Source organism: Oryctolagus cuniculus, chromosome X (genome assembly GCF_051225735.1).
Source record: "Oryctolagus cuniculus isolate XC-2025 breed Fujian yellow rabbit chromosome X, ASM5122573v1, whole genome shotgun sequence".
Lineage (NCBI taxonomy): Eukaryota > Metazoa > Chordata > Mammalia > Lagomorpha > Leporidae > Oryctolagus > Oryctolagus cuniculus.
In genome coordinates this window covers 9,591,972-9,608,096 of record NC_142888.1, presented here as the reverse complement: position 1 = coordinate 9,608,096, position 16,125 = coordinate 9,591,972, and the positions used below count along the sequence as shown (strand labels likewise).

The window sequence follows — 16,125 nt, the reverse complement described above, 5'->3', positions numbered from 1 at the left end:
GGGTTATAGCATGATTTTATATTCTCTAAGAAATTACTACTGCAATGCCATGTGGTGGTGAAATGGTGTTCTTTATTGAGAACTTTCAAGCATCATGCCTTGATGAAGTATTTTCAATTCAGTTTATCGAAATACTTCAGTTTTCCAGCTGGATCTGGGATTATCTGTTAAAACAAAACAAAAAGCAAATTATTCATTTTAAAAGCCAAAGTATACATCAGTAGTAGTCTGACATTAGTTGCTCATGTCTTGACTAAAGATAATGATTTTTTTAAAAAAAGATTAACTTACTATTTGAAAAGCAGAGCAACAGAGAGGGACAGAGAGAAGCAGAGATCTTCTATCTGCTGGTTCATTTCCCAAATGGCCACAACAGCTAGGGCTGGGCCATTCTGAATCCAGAAGACAGGAACTCCATCTGGGTTTCCCACGTGGGTGGCAGCAGCCCAAGTACTTGCATCATCATCTGCTGCTTTCCCAGGTACATTAGCAGGAAAGTGGAATAGCCAGGATTCGAACTGGCACTCAGAGATGGGATGCCAGTGTGATAAGCAGTGGCTTAATCTGCTGCATCAAAACACCGCTCCCAAAGATTATTATACACCAAATTATATTATATATAGAAAAACGATTTGTCCTGGTTAGTAATCTCAGCTATCCTCCAAGGCAAATAACTTATTTAATAAATTAACATCTGTACTCAGGCACTGCCAAAGTTACTTACAGCTCTTCTCTTGGCCACCAGGATTTCATGGCATCTTCAGGTTTGATCTGGTTAAAATCAAACACATTGAGAGCATGGCTACAGATGTTAATGTATTTTAAAAATCATTTGCTGATTAAATGATGGTAGGTCACAAAAACCTGAAAAGGGGGCAGTGTGTTCACTAAAGGTTTAACAAATGAAGTTTTGGGAGGTCCAGAATGCAGCTTTTTAGCCTCAAACTACAAAGTAAAAACAAAAGACAATCCTCAAAAACATCATCAAGCATTACTTTCAGTAACTAATCAGTGAGTGAATAAACACTCTGAAAGAAAAAGTGCCCCCTTTAAGAGTGTCATGGCCAGGCCAGTGTTGTGATGCAGTAGGTTAAATTGCTGCTTGTGAGGCTGGCATCCCACATGGGCACTGGTTCCAGTCGTGGCTGCTCCACTTCCAATCAATCTAGCTCCCTGCTAATGCACCTGGGAAGGCAATGGAAGATGGCCCAATATGCCTGGATCAGTGCAAGCAGTTGTGTCCATTTGCAGAGTGAACCAAAAGCTGGAAGATTCTAACTCTGTCTTTCAAATAAATGGCTCTTTAAAAAAGTATCATAGCTTTAGAAACTTGTTAGACTTAAAAATTGCATAACAGAATTTGGCCTCACATTAACTATTTTACTTGTTATGGGTAAAGCATACCTGTCTATCTTTCTAACTAATAAACATACTATAATCCACTAACTTTAAAGCAGTTTCTGATGGGTTTGCTAAACAGCTTTGCCTTTGAGATCAACATTGATGTTGTACTATCATCTTACTCTCATCTCTACATAGATAAGACAGATCTCAAAGGAGATTTGTAGTTATGCAGTAAAGGTACTTTGGGCACCAGATACTTTAAATTATAAATTAGTCATTAGGTTAGTTTACATTTATTGATCATAGAGGCTTACAGATAGAAATATGAATCAAAAGGTGTTGGCTGAAAAAACAATTTACGAAGTCTTAAAAATCAAGTCTTATTTAAAAGTGAACAACACAGCTAAGGTCCTTGTCCTCAGAGTTGCATTTTAATTCTAATTATTATTTTTTTATTTGAGAGAGAGAGAACATGGGAGGGAGGGAGGGAGGGAGGGAGGGAGGGAGGGAAAGAAGGAAAGAAAGAATGCTCTCCTATTTGCTGGATTACTCCCCAAATGACCCCAATGGTCACAGCCAGGCTAAAGCCAGGAGCCAGGAACTCAATCCAGGTTTCCCATGTGGGTGGCAGGGACCTAAGTCTTCACCTTTCACTGGCTGCTGTCCAGGGTCTGCATTCTTAGCAGGAGGTTGGGACCAGGAGGCAGATCCAGGACTGAAACCCAGGCACTCTGATGTGGGATATGGCCATCCCAGCCAGTGTCTTAACTGCTAAGCTAAATGCCCATCCTAATTCTTATTTTAGATTGTGATAAATGCTTTTAAAAATGGTTCAGTGGGCTAGTGCAGGGGGTGGGGACGAAGTGGTGAGGAAAATCTGAGAAGACACTTGAGTTGAAATGTAAATGAAGAGAGGGAGCCAGTCTTGTAGAGAACAATGCAGAAAGAATATCAAGGGAAAGGCTCTGAGGCAGGAAGTAGCTTAGCATACTCAAGAAAGAGGAAGGGGCAACAGGTTAGACAATACATTTCTACCTCTGATGTCTATGACATCATTTGTTTTTCTTTTGCTAAGGAATTAAGTCTTAGGGTCCTATATTTTCCTACTATCCTAAGATAATGATGTCTTCTTCCAATGTTGTAGTATTTTTCAATTTCATTAACTATAATTTGTGTAAAGCTTTTGATTTTTAGAGGATACATATGTTAATTAAGAAGAGATTCAAATAAGTTTCCAAATTGTCTTCTGGACTGAAACTACATCAGAGACTAAATTATACAGCTTCACTACATGAAAGAATGCACCTATTTCAGTCCTTTCTTCAAACGACAAGGAGAGAACTACTTTCAGTGTTAATTAAGCCATATTTTCTCGAAAGCATTCTACTATACAGAATTGTTTTGTTTGTCACTATTTTCTTGGCCCACAATATAGGAAGAAATTCTGTATGTGACCTCTAAATTTATTCTGCCTTCCATGGTTTTTCTTGAATGGTGCATTTTTCTATATATTTAGCTTTAAAGCTGATAGCATTATATTCTATATTCTGCTTTTTTTCAGTTTGAGCAACTTTTCCTATAGTCCAGAAGATGTCTGTACTTTGATTTCTCCTAGCAATGTTTCTGCTTCATTTACAGTACCAGGACAATTCTATTACATGGCAAGATTATCCTAAGGTGGTGGTGGTGGTGTTTTTTTTTTTTTTTTTGCTTCCAGTCATCCCATTAACAGAAAAATCAATATAACTTACTGTTTCACTACCAGGTTTCCAACCAGCAGGGCAGACTAAAAGGAGCAAAAATAGGCAAAAGATAGTTAAAAACAGAGTGTAGTTCTTTTTAGTAACTCTTGACTTTTTCTATCTCCATATAAAAGTGAAATTAAGAGACTGTATTGTTAAGAACATTTTCAGATTATCAAGCACCTTTTACCAATTTTGTTTAGTTACACTTACAACATAAGAAACCAAACTGAATGTCCTTTTAATGAGGCTGGAAAATCTGGGGATCTGGTCAACTAAAAGGCTTGGATATGGCAAAAGTTACTCCAATTTCCCATAAACTTCCACTGTGCATGCCTGCCCATGTATATTACAGTGTTTTGGATCGAAGCCATTGTTTGCTGCTTGTCAAAAGAGATGTGAGGATGTGCCCTAACCCAGGGACTGAATGACATTTTTAAAAGGAATATATAATATGTTCTATTTTTAGCAAACTCCCACTTTTTCCATTTAGTTACTGCTAAAACTTGGAGTAAAAGGATGGCCTGATAGATTACCACTGTGATACTGAATAACCCTGAGGATTACGTCATTTAAAAGCTAAATCCAACAATACAAACATGCAAATAAGACTTACATCGCTGAATGTTGCCAGACTGCCACAATTTAAGTTCACAGAAACATAATTTGAGAAACTGCAATTTTCTCTTTGATCTTATCCAAAAGTACTATGCAAACAATAAATACTTTTGCCTCTTACTCAATAAGTAGGCTATTAACTAGTGATATTTGTTAAAATCACTTGAATAACTTGGTGTGCTAAAGAGGTCTCCTAATAATTTGAAACCAACTAGAAGACTTTGGAACTACCCAAATTACTTTTATGATTAGAAAAGTAATTATGCTGCCATTTCTCACATTAAAACAATCAAGCAAAGGTACCTTCTCCATGTTTATCAGTGTACTGGAATGCTTGAACCAAACGCAGTGTCTCATCCACTGATCTACCCACGGGAAGGTCATTCAGAGTAATCTGTCTTAGGACTCCTTTGTCATCAATAATGAAGAGACCTCTGTAAAGACAAGTTTCAGTTACTGTAAATCCCTGTATCATCCACACAGAAGGTTCCATAACGAACCAACAACACTATCTACCTACTCTACTGGTATACACACACCCCCGTATTCCCATCTACCATATAACTTGGGATTATCATTGTTAAATGATAGCTTTAAAATGTTATTTTTGGCTATGAAATGTACTGTAGTATTTACATCTGCTTAAGATAACCTGAATTTAGGGGTTAGTGCTGTGGTGCAGTAGATTAAGGTGCCACCTGTGACACTGGCTTCCCATATATCATCACTGGTTCAAGTTCTAGCTGCTCTGCTTCTGATCCAGCTCCCTGCTAATTAATGTGCCTGGGAAAGCAGCAGAAGATGCCCAAATGCTTGGGGCCCTGCACCTATGTGGGAGACCCAGAAGAAGCTCCTGGCTCCTGGCCTCAGCCTGGCCCAGCCCTGGGCATTTTGGCCATCTGGGGAGTGAATCAGCAGATGGAAGATTTCTCTCTTTCTCTATCTCTCCTTCTCTCTTTGTAGCTCTACCTTTCAAATAAATAAATAAATAAATAAATAAATCATAAAACAGATAATCTGGCTTTAAAAACTACATCTATGTATTAGTTTGAAAATAGAAAAATTTTTTAAAAAGTACTTGATTCAAGTAAAACAAAATAGCTAATATAGCATTAGATAATTTTACTTGTTTAATGTTCACATAATTCCAAATTCTTTTTTTAAAGATTTATTTATTTATTTGAAAGGCACAATTATAGAGAGGCAGAAGCAGAGAAAGGGAGAAGAGACAGAAAGAGAGATATCTTCCATCCGCTGGTTCAGTCCCAAAATGGCCGCAATGGCCAGAGCTGAGCTGATCTGAAGCCAGGAGCCAGGAGCTTCTTCCGGGTCTCTCATGTGGGTGCAGGGCCCCAAGCACTTGGGCCATCTTCTGCTGCTTTCCCAGGCACATTAGCAGGGAGCTGGATCAGAAGTGGAGTAGGTGGGACTTGAACTGGCACTCATATGGGATGCTGGCACTGCAGGTGGCAGCTTTACCCATTACGGCACAGTGCTGGCCCCAATTCCAAATTCTGAAACTGTCTCAGAGGACTGGGGTTGCGGCGCAGCACGTTAAACTGTAGCCTGTGATGCTTGCATCCCATATGGGGTTAGGCTCTAGTCCCCGCTGCTCCACTTCCTTTCTAGCTCCCTGTTAGTGTGCCTGGGAAAGCAACTGGAGATGGCCCAAGTGCCTGGGTTCTTGCCACCCACACGGAAGACTTGATGGAGTTTCAGGCTCCTGGCTTTGGGCTGACCTAGCTTAGACCATTGTAGTCATTTGGGGAGTAAACCAGTGGATGGAATACCTCTCTCTCTGTCTCTCTCCTTCTCTCTGCAACTCTGCCTTTCAAATAAATAAAAAACCCCAAAACTGACTCAGTCTTTTTAGTGGTATATTTATTCTTTGAGAATGAACATATTTATTAAAACAGAAAACATCAAGGACTTGGCAAGTACAAAAAGAGAAATTTGCAGTGATAATAGTATAAGCTGGAAGAAGCTTTGAAAACATTATGTTGCGTCAAAGAGGGTAGTTAGCCAAGAGAACATACTGTATGGTTCCATTTATATGAGATGTCCAGAATAGGCAACCACAGACTCATAAGGGAGATTAATGGGTGACTGGGGCTGAGAGAAGGGGGTTGGGGGAGACAGGGAGAGGCTGCTAATGCATATGCACTTTCTTCCTGGAGTAATGAAAATGTTGTAAAGTTGTAATGGGAGTAGGCATTTAGCCTAGCAGTTAAGACAACTGCATTCTGTAGTGGAGTATCTGAGTTTCATTCCTGGCTCAGTTTCTTGACCCTGGCTTCCTTCTAATATAGGCCATTAAAGGCAGAGGTGATGGCTTAAGCATCTGATTTTCTGCCACCCACATGGGAGACTTGGATCAACTTTCCAGCTCCTGGCTTCAGCCCTGGTCCAGTCCCAGTTGTTCCAGGCATCTGGGGGAGGGAACCAGTAGATGGGATCTCTGTATGTCTCTCTAATTAGAAAAACTGTGGTGATGTGTACAACTCTGTAGATAAACTAATAACCAATGAATTTTATTTTTTAAATAAAGATTTCATTTTAAGAATTTTAATGTATTTATTTTGTGTGTATCTGAGAGACAGAGTTTGTATGTGTTTGCAAGTGCTCCCCCATCCATTGGTTCATCCCCTAAATGCTCGAAATGTCTGGAGTGGGCCAGGCCAAAGCTAGGAACTCAATTCAGGTCTCCCACATGGGTGGCAGGGGCCAACTACTTGAGGCATCAATGCTGCTTCTCAGGGTCTGCATTAGCAGGAAGCAGGAGTCAGGAGCCAGAGTTGGGTTTTGGACCCAGGTACTCTGATGAATTATATCTCAAATCTGTTACGAAAAACGGGATTTAAAATACTGACACGTTCACATCAAACATTTAAGAAGCCTACTGGCACTGCAAAGCAAATCAATATAATTATAATGAAATTATAATTTTAGGCTAAAATTGCCCTGTTTTCCTAAGAAGTCTATTAGCATTTGTTAGCTCAAGTAACCCAGTAAGAGCTGCTGGGTAAAATATTTAGTCTTTCCCACAAGTTTGCTAAAAATACGATATTTCTATTTAGAAATAAAATTACTGGAGTCATTTTGAAAAACAAATGGACAAGGAGTTGCAGGACCTGGATTCAAGTTTGGGCTCTGCCATTAACTAATTACATAACTGGCTAATTTTATGGAACTCTATGAATCTCTTTTTTCTGTAAATTGGCAGGAATGGTCAAAGACCTCTGAATAGTCTTCCAGCTCTAACTAGTCTATGACACTAATGTAGTTTAAGTAGGCACTCAACAGTTACTTTAAAAGTTTCTACAACATTTTTGCAAACAGAGCAAAATGCTTCCTGATCAAAGCATATATCTCCTACTTCATTCAATAACATCCATTTCAAGGAGGATTATAAACATTCTTGGATTTGTCACAATGTAAAACCACTAAACGATACCTAAGAGTGTGGCCTGAGTCTTCAAGATAAACGCCATAGTCCTTTGAGATCTGATGGGTCAGATCTGACAGAAGTGGAATCTTTATTGGCCCAAGTCCTCCTTGTCTTCGAGGAGTATTAATCCTGTAACAAACAGAATATGTGCCTGTCAGAGCTAAGTAAGTGGTAGATATTAAAACAGTCAACTCTTTCTCTTCATTTGCATGTGCTTACAGAAAAACACACAACACACACATTCTTTCTCTAACAAAAACAGGCTAATATGCTTTCTATTTTATCTCCCCCCCCACTTAATGATAAGCACTAAGTATTGATATATATATATATATATATATATACACACACCCCTTTTTAGTGTATGGAGTATGATATTTTACTAATGTCTAATAAGACATTTAAACTGTATGCACTTACATCCTTATAAGTGTGTACTTCAAAAAGTCTATGGAAATTGGATTAAAAAGAATTTATTTTGTTGCAAAGTTTGAAATTCATACATTTTTTTCATAATATACATTTCCATGAACTTTTTGAAGACCTCTTATATTCTTATCCTTGTACATCTGTCTGGTTAATTTCTTTTTTTTTTTTAAGATTTACTTTATTTATTTGAAAGGCAGTTACAGAGAGAGCAAGAGAGACACAGAGAAAGAGATCTTCCATCCACTGGTTTACTCTCCAAAGGCCACAATGGCCAGGGCCGGGCCAGAGAAAAGCCAGGAGCTTCCTCTGGGGCTCCCACGTGTGTGCGGGGGCCCAAGGACTTGAACCAACACCCATATATGATGCCTGTGTTGCAGGTGGCGAATTTACCTGATATGCCACAATGCTGGTCCCGTCTGATTAATTTCTAAAAGTGGAGTTGAAAGATCAAAAGCTATGCACTGTCATAAATACAACCTTAGAATTGTGATCACCAGACAAAACCTTGAGAGACAGGCAGGATACAAATGGATGGCATTTTAATATTGTGTGAGACAAAGAAATGCAAAGTCCACTTGAAGCAGCAGAGGAAGTCATAATCTCAGCTGCATCAATCTTCAAGTGTTCTTTTTTTTTAAAATAAAATTATTTATTTATTTATTTGAAAGTCAGAGTTACACAGAGAGAGGAGAGACAGACAGACAGAGAGACAGAGAGGCCTCCCACCTGCTGGTTCACTCCCCAATTGACCACAATGGCCGGAGCTGTGACTATCCAAAGCCAGGAGCCAGGAGCTTTTTCCAGGTCTCCCACATGGGTGCAGGGGCCCAAGCCTTTGCCATCCTCTGCTGCTTTCCTAGGCCATAGCAGAGAGCTGGATCGGAAGTGGAGCAGCCAGGACTCGAACTGGCGCCTACACAGGATGCTGGCACTGTAGGCAGTGGTTTTACCTGCTACACCACACCCCCAAGTGTTCTTATGTAACTTGAAACCAGGGGCTATGGGCTGGTGTCCCAAAGGGAGGGCACTGACCCAGGAGCTAGAAAGCAGGAAAATACTATTTCAGCCTCAGTTCTGACAATCAAGTAGAAATTTCTGGTTTATATGAAAAACTACCCAGTTGAGAACATATTCCCAAAATTTGGGATGATATAACTTTTTCCTTAGTGAACATGGATTTTAATCCTAGGAAGATTTAGAATTACTACAGAAATGATGAAGAAAGTTAAGCCTATAGTTTTAATATGTTTATATTAATAAATTACCAGTATATATTTGTATACTGCATTATTTAAAATGTTTAAGGTAATCTGGCATACAAGAACATGGGAAGGTTTGTCTAAAAATTGAGATACTTAAAAGAAGGAAATCAGAGATTAAATATACAATTGAATTTTAAAATAACTTAAGGAAATTTAATTATATCTCCCTAATTAAAAATTTTTATATACTCACACATGTATGTGTATGTGTATAAAATTATTAAGAGAAAACCTTGGGTTTTTAATTTGTAATGTCAATGAATTGGAACTCATTTACAACTCAAGTTGTAAAATCAAAATAATTCTGGGGGCCGGCACTTTGGTGTAGTGGGTAAAGCTGCCACCTGCAGTGCCAGCATCCCATATGAGCACTGGTTTAAGTCCCGGCTGCTCCACTTCCAATCCAGCTCTCTGCTATGGCCTGGGAAAGCAGTAGAAGATGGTTCAAGTCCTTGGGACCCTGCACCCCTGTAGGAGACCTGGAGGAAGCTCCTGGCTCCTGGCTTCAGATGGGGACAGCTCCGGCCATTGCAGCCAATTGGGGAGTGAACCAGCGGTTGAAAGACCTCTCTATTTCTGCCGCTCCTTTTCTCTCTGTGTGACTCTGACTTTCAAATAAATAAATAAATCTTTAAAAAAAATTCTGAATGGTCTTTATTGTGTATAAAATTTTCAGCACAAAATGGTGGATATATTAGAAACTCACATCAGCATGTACATTTCAAATTCTGACACAAGCTGCCTGTCTACTCTCTAGAAATGCTGACCCAATTATGTGGGTGCCATATCTTAATTCCTGTTAACATTGTATGCATTTTTTTTCAATCTTTTAAGTCTTGTTCAATCAGATAGGGAAAAATGATATTTCTTATTTTAATGTGCAGTTCTTTGTAACTAGCTAAGTGGAACATGTTTTTAGGATTAATAAATTTAATTTTCAAAAATTTAAAGATTAAAGTTACTCAATTTATCATAATAATCATGCAATTCAGTGCTTTTTGCTGTGGACATCATTGATGTTGGGGAGTAAACCAGTGGATGGAAGGTCTCTCTCTGTAACTCTGTCTTTCAAATAAATAAATAAATCTATTTAATGCTTGGGCTCCTGCACCCACGTGGGTGACCCAGATGAAGTGCATGGCTCCTTAGCTTCTGTCTTGCCCAACACTGGCCATTGCGGCCATTTGGGGAGTGAACCAGCAGATGGAAGACTTTTATCTCTCTGCCTGTGACTCTCTCTCTCTGTAACTCTGCCTTTCAAATAAAATAAAAATAAATCTTTAAAAATAAAAGAGTAAATCCATTCCTTTTTCCTACACATTAAGTGTAAGATACTAACCAGGCCAAATGGGTAAACTGTGAATCAACAGAGCATGCCACCACTTCAGTATTTATGGAACTGAATTCTTCAATTCTGTCGCCGAAAGCGATAATTTCAGTTGGACAAACAAATGTGCTGTAAGTTAAAAAAAAAAAGTCAGCATTCTCAAACTAATCATATACTAAATGATTTAATTTTTACAAACATCTTTATAAAAATTCACATTAAGAACAATTTTATGTATGAACCTTTTCAAGATGGAACAGTCTAAAAAAGATTGTCCTTGGTCAAATATTTAATTACAGAAACATGTATTACAGAGTTCCCAAATACATCTCAAGAAACCTTGTTCTTGTTCTAACTTAATGGATTAGTGGTCAAGCCATGTTCCTTGAGCCTTAGGGCAGCCATGCCTTCATTTTATCAGACAGTACTTTATATGTCCTGAGCAGCCACTGATTTACCTTCACAGCCTCATGTTGGAGACTATCATGTAGGAACTGTAGTAGGGACTCCTTATGCTCCTTAAACGGCTATTTACCATGTGGCATGGCTGGTTCTGGGTAGTTTAACAATGAGCATGGGTGTGCTGGTATATACTGACTGAACGTTACTCTCTCTATATGTGTGTATATATATTGGGTGGCAATGAAAAATGTATTTTCTACTGTGAGTCATAGTCAAAAGAGTTTGACAAAGACTTAAGGGACAAGTTTCTAGGGGAGCCCAATATAGGATTTTTAAATGTTAAAATTTTAAATGTTACTACATTTTAAATGTTTCAGTTGTTCAACTATAGCACTGTCACGTACAAGCAGACATTTTGAATCCAGGATTATGTCCCTGGGATCTTGGGCTATGTTATGTATTTTTTAACATTTTCTAAAAGGTAGGAATGGTCAGCCTCTGCCTTCATTCCTATCATTCCAAGAAATGCTAATCAGAGACACATTTGCCCATGTCTTAGTAAAGAAAAAGTTCTGATGGAAGACTGAAGGGTTATATCTGTTACCTTCCCCTTTGTAAACTGTTGGCAAATGCTGAGAATTCTCCTGTCTCTAACCAGCCCAGTACAGCATTGCAGAGACAGGAGAAAGCAGCTGTCTTAGTCCCTTGCTGAGGAAGAATGTGGCTAACAACCATGTTCTGATTAGATACAAGTACATCTTTCTTGTAATGGAGTTTTAAATAATACTGGGGAAACACAGAGCATATTTTTCTATTAATCTTAAAAATTTGAGGGTTAGCATTATATATAACATACATGTTGACTTTCTGTTTTTTCAGCAACATGAATTTAGAAGGCTTGTCATTTTTTATATCTATTAAGATTTCTCCTTCTGGTTTCTATTAGAAATCAACTTACATTATACTTTTTAGCTAGTCAAGCCACACAAAGAAGGAAGTTCTTAGTAATTTAAGACTTCATTATGCAGGTTCATAACTTGTTTTAGTCCCAGTGTACTAATATTTAGGGGAATTTTTCCTATTTGGCTTGGACCAACTTTGGTCCACAGGCCATATTTTTCCAGTCAATTTTTTCCTTGGTAGATAAAAGTTTTAACAGAATACAGCAACAACCATTTGTTTATGAATTGTCTACAGCTGCTTTTGTGCTTCCTGCATAAAGATAACTACAGTGCTAAAATATTTTGTTTACTCTCCTGCTGACCCTGGCCTAGAAACAGCCTATAGAAATGAGCTTAAAGTATACCCTCTCTGTGAGTTTAAATTTTATCTACATATTTCTAGATTAGTCCTACTGGAAAAAGGCACAGTGTGATAGAGACAAACGATAAAAGTTGGGGGTCACTCTCTTTTTCTTTTTGGTCTTGTTTCACTTTCGTGGGATTTGAAAAACTCAGAATAGTGTTTTTAAAAATAAAATCAAATTCTCCATGTGAATAAAGCTACAAGAGTATTTGAGTTAATCTTCTTACCATCTGCAAAAATGCTCACTGTCACAAAAGAACCCCCCCAACAATGACCATAAATTATATTAACAGGTATTACTCCTTAAGCAGGATACAATATTTTCAGAAAATGTTCAAATCCCAGGAAAGCGACAGATTCAGCAAAGAATAAAAATGGCAAAATTATAGTTAAGTAGAGAAAAAGGCTTCTTATTTTTCTAATTAACAGAGACACATTATACAGAATTATGGCAAAAGTTTTGCTATTAAATGCTTCCTAAAATATTATCAGTCTACTTTCTTACCATAATAGGTATAGCTTAATGAAGATATTGCAGTTTGTCTCTAATTACATTATAACAATCATGCAGATATAAGTATAGAGTTCAATAGGTTATGACTCTGAAATATATGGTAGATATTACCTTTCAGAATAAATTCCTCATATCAGCTTGCCTTTTTAAGAGCTGAATAAAAGAATTTCTGTTTGATATTCTTGCATAGTGAATGGTAAAGACTAAGGTTCTGCTGGCTGCTATTTGCATGTATTACTTACAAATCAAGTGGGTAGAAGAAAAACACCAAATATTTCCCACGATAATCAGTTAATTTGAGCTCCTTGAATTCTCCATTTATCACAGCTGTTCCTTCCCAATAAGGTGCTGGCTTGGAAACTAAGAAAGAAGATAGGATGATTTATAAATACTGAAAAAGTTGGTAGAATGGCAGAAGGACATTTTTTGAAAATCAGGCTTCTAAATCTTTGGACCTCTTCGTAGTCTGGTGAAGCATACAGACTTCCTAGAACAGTGTTACTGAATTCATAAAAAATATATAATTACAACCAATTACAGTGAAATGCAATTATCAACTATTAAAAAACCCAATTGCATAGTACATGTGTTCCTTTTATTAACACTTTAAGATTACAAGGTCTAGCACTGATGTAATAACTCAGATAATGATGAGCATAAATGTTTCAGGATACCTACAATAGCCTATGTAGCTTGATACCTGTGATTCTACTGGCAACGGCTATAACCAAGTACTGCTGAATTTTGCATGGTCCCTTACCAATGTCCACATTGGAAGGAAATGCTACATTTCAGTTGTGAGTTAGTGAAAAGACTTTTTTTCTGTTCACACTCACAGATCCTCTATATTCCATCCCTGCCTTAAATCTGACTGGATTCTTCACTGCAGTCCTTCCAAGTTATCAATTTCCTACATTTCAGGGCTTTTCCTTTCTCTAATGTAGTCTTTCAGATGTACTAATTTAGTTTTCCCAGCTTCTCACCCACACAGGGAAGACCTGTCATGCATGAGGCTACACTGGAGGAGGAGAAAATCTGCAAATATGTCAGGCCAGGAGGGTACAATCCTTGGCCAGGGTAATTTTCCCAGAGTGCTTTGAAAGAAGAGACCCCCTACCCTTAAAAAGGTTTCAAGTGACCTGATGGAAATGGAATACTGTCATTCTCTTGTAAGGGTATACTGTAACTCTACCCACCACACTTTGATAATAATGGATCTTTATGCTCTGTTGACACATTTGCACTTAGATTTTCAAAACTATTACATACACTGGGTTCAATACTTGCATTCAGGTTTGGCAAGTATTTCCTAGAAAGTAAGGCTTATACAGGTACTTTTGTATAACAGCCAGCATTTAAGGTCACTCTGAAAATAAAGACAAAATGAAGATGAATTTGTCTGTGAAGTTAATGATTACTTACCATGAGCCAGCAACCTATCTCATAAATAATCCTGATCCGATTAGGTAAAGGCCGGGTGGAAGAATCAGACAGCAGAAGGGTATTAAAGTATACACACTTCCTATACATTACTTAAAATGCTACTCAAATGAGAAGTTAATAATAATAATAATAATGTAACAATCTGCTACAGTGACATGTCTTAATGAGATTAGCATACAGGGAAACACTTATCTGAAAACATTTTGTTCAGAAAATTGATTTTGGAAATTTTAGGTCCTTTATTTAAGAACTACATTTTACGATCTGTAAATGTGATTCCCAAAGCAACCCCTTGCAGCTATTAAAAAATAAAACTGCCCTGAATGTAAGTTATATAATTAACAAATATTCTGATAATGCATACAAGTATTAAGTTGAATACTGAAATCTCTTTTATCCATAATCCCCATCAATTTAGCAACCGTTAAGATTCTGATATCTTTTCTTCCAGTCTTTTTTAAAAAACACAGATTTGGAGCTTGTTGCAGCCCCTCCCCCCACTTCTTAAGGAAACAGTAAATATGAAGTTTTTCATGCTACTAAAACCTACTTGAATATATGGCATTAATGGCTCCATAATATTCTATTTTATGAATAAAATATGAATGTTTTATTTCTAGATAAGCCTACATGTGACACAAAAATGTAGCAAGTACCTAAAATCTAATAAGGGAAAGCTATTATCACTATTATTTGCTTCCATTAGCAGTTTTGGAGTGGATCTGTTGCTATGGGAGATATAGGTAATGTCAGTAAACACTTACCTGGAAGGTATATATCAAAATGTGTATTACCAATATGACTTAGTAATATTATGACTTAAAAAGTGCATGACTGGCTCTCTAAAAACAAAAATCCAAAAGTAGCTAACTTCCTGCAGGAAAGAACTGCAAATGTTTAAGAAGGCAGAAGAGTTTTTCTCATTTCTCACTCCCACTCCATCCTAAGTCATAAGAACATCCCATTTAACCCTGGGGATTTATAATCGTGAAAGTACTATTTCCTTTTTCACTGAACACTGGCAGGGGAACATGCTGTAACTGAATCACAAAAGCCAAGTACACGCCCACAGAACATCGAATGATCGCTAGGAAAAGCAGGTTACTGACAGCAACTAAGGGACACTCTTTCTAGCTCGTGGTCACCTTTTTTTTGGCTCATCTGAACATTCAGATGCAGCAGGCCACAACCTTCTCAGTATCTACTTAGTCTGACGTGTCCTTCCTGAAAGTGGCCATTAGCTTTGTACACTGGACAGAAACGCAAATAAGCAAAAGCCAAATTGGCAGGACACAAATTTGCCAAGAGATTTATCATCAACCCAAACGCGTTAGTTCCAACCTCCTTTTTTTCCGTTTCCCTCCAAAGTACACCCTCTCACAGGCTTTTCATTTCTGACAAACACAAAGACTAGCCATTAACTATATTGCTTTCGGGGAAGGTGGCTTTTAATAATCTTAGTAAGATGCAACAACAAAGGAAGACCAGTGAAACGTTTGGCTTCCTGAGCATTTTGTTTAACCAGTTTTCTGTTTTAATCAAACTTTCTGTGAATCGTTATCCAAAGTCTCCTTCCCTCCTTCCCAGAAATACTCGGGAAAGGATGGGACATGCCGCAGGCACTTTGTGATGTTTAAGGAAGTGTTTCAGTTTGCACAACATCCTTGATGCCAGCAAGCCGGGGACTAGGGCCACCCTCTTTCCTTCATCTGCGGCTTTTGGGGTAACCACTACCGCTTCTAAAATCCGATTATGGAAACCATCCCTTTTGTCCCCATTGGAACTCCTCTCCATCCTCCCGCTTCCTAGAAAAGAACTAGGCCCGCCCAGGGCCTGGAGGCAGCTCAGGGGGTGCCGCCCAAGCCCAGCTCCCCACCCCCCCACGTAGCGTTCGGGGTACACGTGTCTCCGGACTCTCCCCACCTCTCACCCCCACCCTTGGCAGAGCACCACCTACTCTTGGCTTTGCTTAGGTGCAGGGAGTGGTCTGCGACTGATACCCGGGACGCTTCCCCCGGGTACACTTGTCCACCCGCATAGAAGTGGCACTCCTCTTCGCGAGTCCGGGGCCTCTCCTCAGCCTCCAAGCCCCGCAGAGCCACGGCCAGCAGCAGGAACAGCAACAGCAGCTTTGGGCTCCAGCCAGGGGACGGCGTCTTCTCGGGAAGCAGCTGCAGCGGCGCCTCCATGACCACGCGAGTGCAGAAACACGTCCCTTGGCGCGAGCCTGGATTCTCCCGCCGCCAGGCAGCGATAACCGCGTGCACGATACCCGCGCGCGAGCTGGGGCG

The 16,125-nt window shown here is 38.8% G+C and overlaps 1 protein-coding gene across 2 annotated transcripts; it reads right to left on the bottom strand.

The window, feature by feature from the left end:
- Positions 1 to 52: 52 nt before the first annotated feature.
- On the bottom strand, positions 53 to 16,104 carry PRDX4 (peroxiredoxin 4). Of its 2 annotated transcripts, XM_008272449.5 has the most exons (8): positions 15,792 to 16,104; positions 12,634 to 12,751; positions 10,183 to 10,299; positions 7,159 to 7,281; positions 4,008 to 4,138; positions 3,096 to 3,130; positions 725 to 771; positions 53 to 164 (listed from the first exon to the last, which is right to left on the bottom strand). In XM_008272449.5, the coding sequence occupies exons 1-8, from the start codon at positions 16,021 to 16,023 to the stop codon at positions 161 to 163; spliced, it is 807 nt and encodes a 268-aa protein (XP_008270671.2). In that variant the 5' UTR covers positions 16,024 to 16,104; the 3' UTR covers positions 53 to 160. The 2 variants fall into 2 exon arrangements, with proteins under 2 accessions (XP_008270671.2, XP_008270670.2); XM_008272448.5 differs by lacking the exon at positions 725 to 771.
- Positions 16,105 to 16,125: the final 21 nt, after the last annotated feature.

Bases quoted from the DNA above. Each gene is read 5' to 3' on its own strand.
- PRDX4 (XM_008272449.5), bottom strand. From the start codon at position 16,023: ATGGAGGCGCCGCTGCAGCTGCTTCCCGAGAAGACGCCGTCCCCTGGC. The intron at 12,752-15,791 runs GTAGGTGGTGCT...CTTCTTTCTTAG, and splicing joins GCACCTAAGCAAAGCCAAGA to TTTCCAAGCCAGCACCTTAT. The intron at 3,131-4,007 runs GTACCTTTGCTT...TGCTCCTTTTAG, and splicing joins CACTGATAAACATGGAGAAG to TCTGCCCTGCTGGTTGGAAA.